Raw genomic sequence first — 9,332 nt, 5'->3', positions numbered from 1 at the left:
TCATGACCCCAGGTTCATGAGATCAAGCCCTGTTTTGGGCTCTGCACTGAGCTAGGAGCCTGCTCAGGATTCTCCCTCTCTCTCTCTCTCTGCCTCTTTCCCCTCTTCCTCTCTCAACATAAATAAATACACATTTTTTTAAAAATCCTGAGAAGGTCAAAACATACACTATGAAAAAATCGGAGCAAATAGGGTTATTAACAAATGGGATATGTGACAGTTGAAGTGCAGTACACACATAACTTAGTATTATTGTTTAAGTAAATATCACCTATGGTGTGGATATCAAAGAACTAACAAGGTCTTTACCACAACTTCTCTTCCAGAGTGGCCCATCAGGTCAGACCATCCTCCCTGGACCAGTTCTTCAAATACAATGAGATTTTCTCTATTATTTGCTGCAGTGATTCAGTGACAAACTTCACCACCAGCCAAGCAACAGAATGAGGTGGGATATGATTTTCAAATTATTATCCTGTTTATTTATACCAATGCTTGATTCGTTAACCCTGGTTGTTAACAGGGCACTAGATGCCAGGTATCACAGAGTATTCTTTCTGGGACTGTGAACCACAAATAAGAATTTATACTCCTATAGATCCTAGTGCTTTCTTAGGTTGAACTTCAGTTTCTTCTTGGACAAGTCCCAGGCTTGTCTGGAGCATAGCTCACTGACTTCTCTTGCCCAGATTCTGACCTCAGCCCCAATATGTCCACTGGGTCCGTGATTCCAAGCCATATCTTGAATTAAACATTGCTCTCTGACCCTCCCTGCCTTTTCTGGGGCCTGAAGAGGAGACTATCCAGGTACAAGTTCTAGAGGGGCATTCCAAAGTACAGATGATGGGAATGGCCCACTGCCTGACCTATCAGGAAATCACCTACCGAGAATACAAAGCTAAAAGGAGTGGCAGTAATTGGGTACATCTCTTCTAAAATTAAGATAGGCAACTTAAGATATTTAAAGACATGGAGAAAAAAATAAAGATATGGAGAAGAGAAGGGAGTCCACCCAGAGGTAGCTAAATGGCAAACACCCACACCAAATATGAGAAAGGGAGAGGGGGAAGAAAGAGTGAGAAGTAGAAGTGGAAAAGGGAGAGCAAAAGACTAATACAGGGGGTAGAGTGAGAGTGTATAGAAAAAGGAGTGGGAGAAAAGAAAATGAAGAGTAGTTGGCAGGACTTAAGGTTAAAAAGGAATATACTAACCAACTATAAGCATCTGAAAGTGGAAGGGATCTGATATCCTAACTCAAAGACAAGATGAAAAGTACAAGAGAGATTTAATATGAACATAATGACTTCCTAAAATTTACAATAATGAGAAAAGAACATGAGTTTCTGAATTCTCATTCTCTGATGATAGAAAAAGAACAAGACTTATCCCAGAAGCAAAGGGACAGATCAAGATTTTCTGAAGGTCCATTCCAAAAAGGCTGAATTTGTGCCCTGCTCATAGCTTCCCTTGTCTCACAGTGATGGTTGCATACTTTCCACCCAATGGTGCAGAGCCCTAAGTTTCAACCCCAGTAGGAAAACTGTCTCCTATGAGGAAAGCACACAATAAAGAGTTCACAAGTATGCCCCATCTCCAGCATGCACAGCATGGGTGTTTGATGCAATAGTGGCAACCACTAGGAGAAGGAGTCTGGAAAGAGGATGGATGACTGGTAAGCATGGCTGTTTCCAGAGGTATCCAAATTATTATCAGCTAAGGGACAATGCCAAAGGCTAGAATTTATTGTTTTCTCTGAAACTTCAATCATTTATCGTTTTAAATATATACACTAAGACTAAGCATTTTTTTCTTCTAGAAAAATATGTCTTTAAACATTTCCCAAGTGCTTCCTAAATATGATCTTCTATAAGCTAATAGCCACTGTGTCTTCCTTCAAATACTCCATTCCTCAATTTCTTAAACCATTCCTCAGTTAGCCTGGGTTCCAAGCCCTACTATCTGAGTTTTGCACCTTTGAATACATTTTTGTTAGTGGCTAATCCTTCAACATTTGGAGCCCTGTATAAGATGCAGTACTTCACTTGAGGCCTGTCCAAACCAGAGTAAAGTATAACCATCACTTCCTCAATTTTTGATATTACAATTCCATGTATTCAGCCTATAGTGACCTTGATATCTTCACTGCCCCATAACATGGCCACTTACATATTTTACTAAAGTTCTAAAATGTTTACCGCCGCGCGTTATTCCTTTATAGCTGGGTTTCTGGGCCCAAGTGAGTACCTTGCATTCCCCTACAACTATCTCACCTGTGCTTTTCCTGTCCTCCCTCCTCAAGCAGGCCGCAGATGGTGGACCTAAGGAATGGGAGCACAGTGACAGAGTTTATCCTCGTGGGCTTCGAGCAGAGCTCCTCTTCCACTCGGGCATTGCTCTTTGCCCTCTTCCTAGCCCTCTACAGCCTTGCCATGGCCATGAATGGCCTCATCATCTTCATCACCTGGACAGACCCCAGACTCAACAGCCCCATGTACTTCTTCCTTGGCCATCTGTCCTTCCTGGATGTCTGCTTCATCACCACCACCATCCCACAGATGCTAATCCACCTGGTGGTCAAGAACCACACTGTCTCCTTTGTCTCTTGCTTGACCCAGATGTACCTGGTCTTCTGTGTGGGTGTAGCCGAGTGCATCCTCTTGGCTTTTATGGCCTATGACCGTTACGTTGCTATCTGCCACCCACTCAGTTACGCCCAGATCATGAGCCGGCAGGTCTGTGTAAAGCTGGTGAGTACTGCCTGGTTCTTTGGGCTGATCAATGGCATCTTTCTTGAGTATATGTCATTCCGGAATCCCTTCTGCAGAGACAACCACATAGAAAACTTCTTCTGTGAGGCCCCCATAGTGATTGCCCTCTCTTGTGGAGATCCCCAGTTTAGCCTGAAAATGATCTTTGCCGATGCCATCGTGGTGCTGCTCAGCCCCATGGTGCTCATTGTTATCTCCTACGCCCGCATCCTGGCCTCCATCCTTGGCAGAACCACTTCCTCAGGTCGGGGCAAGACCTTCTCTACTTGTGCCTCCCATCTGACTGTGGTCATCTTTTTCTATACCTCAGCCATGTTCTCTTACATGAATCCTCGCAGCACACACGGCCCTGACAAAGACAAGCCTTTCTCCCTTCTCTACACCATCATCACCCCCATGTGCAACCCCATCATCTATAGTTTTCGAAACAAGGAAATGAAGGGGGCCATGGTGAGGGCCCTTGGGAGGACCAGCCTGGCCCAGGCAGAATCTATCTAGTGGGAAGACTCCTGGAAGAGAGGTCTCCCCACCGCCCACCCAAGTCTTGACAATTGGGCAACTCTCCAATGCTGAGAGCCTCCAGGAAAGAGCACTCATAGCTTTCTTTCTACTAGCATCAGTCCTGGAAGATCCTATTGATGTCTAATGCTCATCTGTCTGATTTCACTTAAAGCATTGTTTTCTCTTAGGCCTTCCTGAGGATAATTTAAGACTTTCATGTTTTTCTTCTATGTTGTCACATCTTTTAAAGGCATAAGTGCACTTAACTCCATTTAATTTTTTTCGTACAGTACTTTTACATACTATTCCTAGCCTGAGTTTTGCATACACATTTAGGAGCAAACTTTTCTCTTTCAACTTATCATTGTAGTGTTCTTTTCTTTCTCACATTCCACTCTCATATCCTGAATCCACCCTCATCCACCCCACTCCTACATAAGAAAAAATAGGGGAAGAAGTTAAGAAAAAGGGAATTAGGGAGCAGTGTTGACATTAAGAAAAGTCAGAGAAAAGAAGAAAAAGAAAAACTAAGGATGATAAGCCTGAACCCCATCTTCTTAGCTTCCATTAGCCCATAAGGGAGAACTTTTATGATGGCTTTAAGTGGCTACCATAACACTGCATTCAACTTATGTTTATGCTTGTGTGTTTTTGAGGAAATGCAGGTGAGATAGACCAATATGTCAAATCCCTTCTAAATCTTCTAGTTTCCTTAAGTAACATGACTGTTTGATATTTCCCTTATGATCCAAGTGGTCAATGCCTCTTCCAAGCTTCTCAGACTATTAGTTTCCTTCCCTGGTATATACTCCAAATTAACTCCCCTCTCCCTACTGCCTTCCTTTTTCCCAACCATCTTTCATTTCATTGCACCTTACTTCCCAGCTTAAATAGACATATTTCATTCCCTGTACTTTAAGTAACACCTCTCCACGCTATCTCTACCATTGCAGAAGCCTTTCCATTTGCAACCCTAACCCCTCTCACTTCTTCTAGCTTTTCTCCTTAACCAAATTTAGTGTCCCTTGAGAGAGCATTATATTCTTAACCACTCTTTTTTTTTTTAAATTGCATCTTTCTCATGCCCCTTTCTTAATAATAGGAAAGGGAACAGGTCTGTTATTTTCTGGTGCCACTTCCATAAGATGAATGCACCTCAGTTAGGATTCCCTCAAATAGATGTACTACCCTTTCCATATTATACAAATCACACTACCTTCTGCAATGACTTAAAGCAGTAGCTTCACTCCACAAAATTCTAATCTTTTGAGTCCAAATTGGTGAATCTCTAGATATCAGAGGACATGTGAGAAGCACTTCTCAGTCAGCAAGGAGGAAGAAATGAAACACCACTATAATTGAGAAGAAACAATAAACACAGAACAAAAAATTTTCCATTATCAAAGAGAAATTACACCAGGCAAAGTTAAACAGGAAAGAAAGACTTTATTTAAGACTACTGCAATAGGAGGGGAAGCTGGGTGGCTGCTAGTTGAGCGTCTGACTTTGGCTCGGGTCATGATCTCAGTTTGTGGGTTCAGGCCCCGCATCAGGCTCGCTGCTATCAGCGCAGAGGCCCGCTTCAGATCCTCTGTCTCCTTCTCTCTCTCCCCTTCCCCCTGCTCTCATTCTCTCTTAAAAATAAATAAACAGGGGCGCCTGGGTGTCGCAGTTGGTTGAGCCTCCAACTTCAGCCAGGTCGCGATCTCGCGGTCCGTGAGTTCGAGCCCCGCGTCAGGCTCTGGGCTGATGGCTCGGAGCCTGGAGCCTGTTTCCGATTCTGTGTCTCCCCTTCTCTCTGCCCCTCCCCGTTCATGCTCTGTCTCTCTCTGTCCCAAAATAAATAAAAAACGTTGAAAAAAATTAAAAAAAAATAAATAAACATAAAAAAATAATAAAAGACTATTGCAATAGGAGATTGAACTCAACTCTACTAAAACAAGTGGCTGGAGAGTTCTTAAGAGCCGCAGTAGGGCTCCCTGTGTGTGGTGACTGGTCTTACTCAAAGGAAAAGTAAGTTTACAGGTTGTAGTTTTGCAATTTGGAGCAAGATGCCCATTGATGTTGGGCTCCTACCCTCCCATAGAGACTAGGAAATAGGAATGCCATCTTCCTGAGGGTTGCATTTTAAAGGAACGGCTCCCACAAACAATAAGAGACTCTTAACTACAGAGAACAAACTGAGGCTTAATGGGGCAGGGAATGGGTGATGGCATTGAGGAAGGCACTCGTTGGGATGAGCACTGGGTGTAGCGTGTAAGTGATGAAGCACGGGAATCTACTCCAGAAGCCATGAACACACTGTATACACTGTATATTAGCTAGCTTGACAACAAATTATATTAAAAATAAAAATAAAATAAAAAATAAAATAAAATAAAATTAAATAAAATTAAATTAAATTAAATTAAATTTAAAAAAAGGGATGGCTCCCAGGTCATTGAGAAAGACCTTCCCTGGGTCTGGAAACTAGCAAAAGGCTTTAAAGGAGATTCATATACATTTCAAAAGGGGCACAGAAAGATTGGCAATTACAAATTTTCTAAAATAAATGCTCTGAGAAAAGGGGCCAGGGGCCTATACTTAAGATGAAACCTGTCTAAAGTTGTCAAGCAGAAAGGGAAAGGATAGGGCCTTCGTGGTCACCATGGAGAACAAAAGAAGGGCTTATTCTTCCCCCTAGGATCTCAGCTTCTTCTCCAAGTTTGAGAATTCCTGTCTCAAAGAGGCTTTAAGAGAAACAAACAAAAAGTAAGAAAGGAAAAGAAGAGGATGCTTTTTGCAAAGTTTCCAAGAAATTTCTTGGCTTTACATTTGCCCAACACTGTTGTACGCTGACATTGTAACAAGACACAGTTCTGGCTTTTAAGCTCAAAGTTTAATAGGGTAATATAATATAATATAATATAATATAATATATTAATGGTAATATAAAGAACAAACGTTATAAGAGGCCTATACAAAGTATGTTGGGAGGGCAGATAATAACAGCAGCCCACATTTATCAAGCACTTATGTTCTAACAGCTCTACATTTGATCTTCACAATACCCTGGAAGTACATTACCTCCATTTTAAGAGGCAAAACTGGGGCTCATAGAGGTTAATTTGTTCAAAATCACACATTTCAAATGGCATTTCTAAGTGGGCAGCAGTTCCAGAGCCCACATTTAGCCTAAGGATGTAACTGAATAACTGTCCCAAAGAATGGAGCAGGCTTTATACTGAGGAGATGGTATTAGAACTAAGCCTTAAAGAATAAGCAGTGAATTGTAAAGTGGGGTGGGGTGGGGCGGGGAGGCTAGAAGCTGGGGTTGAGTAACTCCAGGTATAACGAACTGCCTGATTCCTTGTTGAAATGCTTTCAACGTGGAAGGTGGAGGGTATGGCCAGGAATGTTGTAAAATCGGGATGAGCGACCTAAACTGTCTTCTCAAGGGCGAGCACTTTCTCATTCAAGGACCTGGGCTCTGGGAGGCCGGGGCACCAACGGACCTTGCAGGGGCAGGGGTGCGGAGGCAGCGCTCCAACGCCAGAGAAGCCGACGCCTTGGTGGGTCTCCTGCTTCAGCCTCTGCCCCGGTTCCTGAGCCCGGGAGGCACACAAAAAGCCCCCAGCGACTGCGAAAACGCACGTAAATGCAACAACCAGAAATCACTCCGAAATGACCGTCTCGTCCCAGCCCCCTCACTATCCGTATGCAAAACCACTTGTCGCGGGAGGATGCACGACAAGCTTCTAAGGTTACCACAGTTCAGCCCAGGCCCTGAAAACGTGGGAAGGGAACCCAGGAATTCTAGCTCTGGTTCCAGCTCTTCCAGCCTTCAGGATCCCTCCTAAAACCGACGCCATGTTTCCCAATCTAGCATGCCCAAACTACCCATGAGGCTTTGGGCCCTGACCCGATTGCGGAGGGTAAAGAAGATGGGCGTGGTCGGCACTAAACAAACAAACAAACAAAACAAACCTGCGGCCAATCACCCTTCCCCAACTCCTCGGATCACCGTTATGGCAGCCAATGAGCGTCTTCTTGGCCGCGCTGGGGCGGGATTGCGCTAACCTGAAGACCTCCCGGGAACACGAGCTATTCTGGGAGACTAGGCAGCAGCCGCGCCCGGCGGTAGCTGCGTCTCTTGGGTTTGGAATACCCTCCCAGCTGAGTGTAAATGCTGAAATGCCGCTCCCCTTTGATGGAGGATGGGATGCGCTGGGATGGGATGGGATGGGGGCGGAGCAAGGCTGGAGGCTGGGCTGAGCATAGATCTTTGCCTATCACGTCGAGTCCTCCTACCTCCTAGCCTAGTCCACCGATCTGTAGCTTCGATATTTTCAGGTGATAGTGAATAATTGTTGGGCTCCTCCTCCCTTCTAGACAACGCCGGTGTCTTCGGAACTTCTTTACCTCCCTTTGCAGTTACTCCAGGAAGCCTTCCTTGGCTCCTTCCCTTTCTGGATTCATTGGACTTTATTTGGGTTCCCTTCATAACCAATGCATTTTCCTAACACTGTACTCTTACTTCTTTACTTCTCTGTCTTCCCCACTGATATATGATTCATTTATGCGTCCTTAGCATAGTACCTGGAGGTGTTGTAGCGCTATTTTCTCAACGTAGCAGAATCCTGATGTTTTAAACCAAAATAGCAAAACTCTTCTAGTAGGAGTGGAGAGGGAGTGTCCAGAGCCTTGAACCCCCCAAGGAAGCCCCTGAGGCATTCATCATTAGTGACTTAAGCTAAATATTCACTTTAATATCTAGAAATATGGCTTACCCAGGACATGAAAATTAAACATGTCTAGATCCTCTATAGGGAACTCTTAAAGTCTTATCTTTTTGGACTTCCAATTTGATTGCACGTTTGTTTTTATTTTCTAGTCTACAGGCCTAGATATCTCTTTGCCTCTGCAGATCAATTCCTGGCCGTCTTTACCCAGCTCTGGGCTTGGGAGGCTGACCTGCATGGAACCAGGTCAACAGATCCCCTGACCCCTGGCTTTCTATTGGGTTCAGCCAATGAGTAGTATAGGCAGAAGATTAGAGGGAAGTAGGAATGTGAGGTTAGGCTGTTTAATCCTCTGGCTCTGTCCCTGTGGCATTGTGGCAAGCTCACTTGAGTCCCTTTAGGTAAGATCTCAGCTCTTGTCATTGTAGCCTTCTCTACCTAGTATCTATTTCTAAGTGGTGGAACTGCATCTCCCATTACCTCTTCAGGCTTAGCCCCTCTAATACCAGATTTGGGGTACTGTAGCTCCTTTGCAGTTTCCCTACAACCTACCCACACCGTTATAAATAAACCTTTATGAAATTCCCCAAACTATCCTAATTTGAATATGCCATCTGGTTTCTGGAGATACCTAATATAAGACCATTCTCTTTTACAGAGGTAATGAAATCAGTTTTTTTCAAATGGAAACATTTTGGAGGCTATATGATGTAGTACAAAGAGAATGGGCTTTGAAGTTAGAGAAAGCTGAGTTTCATGTCATCAATTATTCATTTGTTTGGCAAATGTTCCACAGTCCTATTGGCCATGGGAGATACTTTCGAGGGTGCTATGGCACTCAGCCCATTCTCCAAGAACCCTCTTCTTCTCCCACTGGGGTGAGCCCTGGCAGTCAAGTTAGTACTATGGAACACCACACCCCATTATCACCACAATCAGTGCAGCAAAGCTAGATTGATTAAGTCCTCTTTCCTAGGAATTTGGAATTGGTATGCAGCAGATATACCCACTTGGGGGCTGGAACAGGCAGATACTCAGATATGGAGCCATTGTCTTCTTCCATGTATGTGAAGAAGCAAAGAAAATTGGCAGGTAGGGAGAATAGATTGAAGTCGGAGGACAGAGAGAAGCAAAGATAGAAAACCATATCTTCAGAGAAAGAGCCTGAGATAATGGTTGCCCTGGTTTCGTCAACCTTGGAGGGCCAATTGCATTTTTGCTCTTGGGTTTTGGAGATAACCTGGCGTCTTTATAATAAACTTTTTTCCCTCAAAGTTATTATAGATAGGTTTACATTTCTTGCAACCAAAAAAGTTCTAAGATATCTACCTCATGTGGTTAT

General features: G+C 43.8%; 1 protein-coding gene across 1 annotated transcript; it reads left to right on the top strand.

Annotated features, from left to right (window-relative positions):
* Positions 1-328: 328 nt before the first annotated feature.
* On the top strand, positions 329-3,294 carry LOC115518888 (olfactory receptor 10AD1). The gene is made up of 2 exons (XM_030322471.1): positions 329-448; positions 2,303-3,294. Exons 1-2 carry the CDS (start codon positions 444-446, stop codon positions 3,264-3,266), a joined length of 969 nt encoding a protein of 322 aa, XP_030178331.1. The 5' UTR covers positions 329-443; the 3' UTR covers positions 3,267-3,294.
* The last annotated feature ends 6,038 nt before the right edge of the window (positions 3,295-9,332 follow it).

This window comes from Lynx canadensis, chromosome B4 (assembly GCF_007474595.2).
Source record: "Lynx canadensis isolate LIC74 chromosome B4, mLynCan4.pri.v2, whole genome shotgun sequence".
Taxonomy (NCBI): domain Eukaryota; kingdom Metazoa; phylum Chordata; class Mammalia; order Carnivora; family Felidae; genus Lynx; species Lynx canadensis.
Note: the sequence above shows the minus strand (reverse complement) of the source record. Positions and strands in the feature narration are given on the sequence as shown.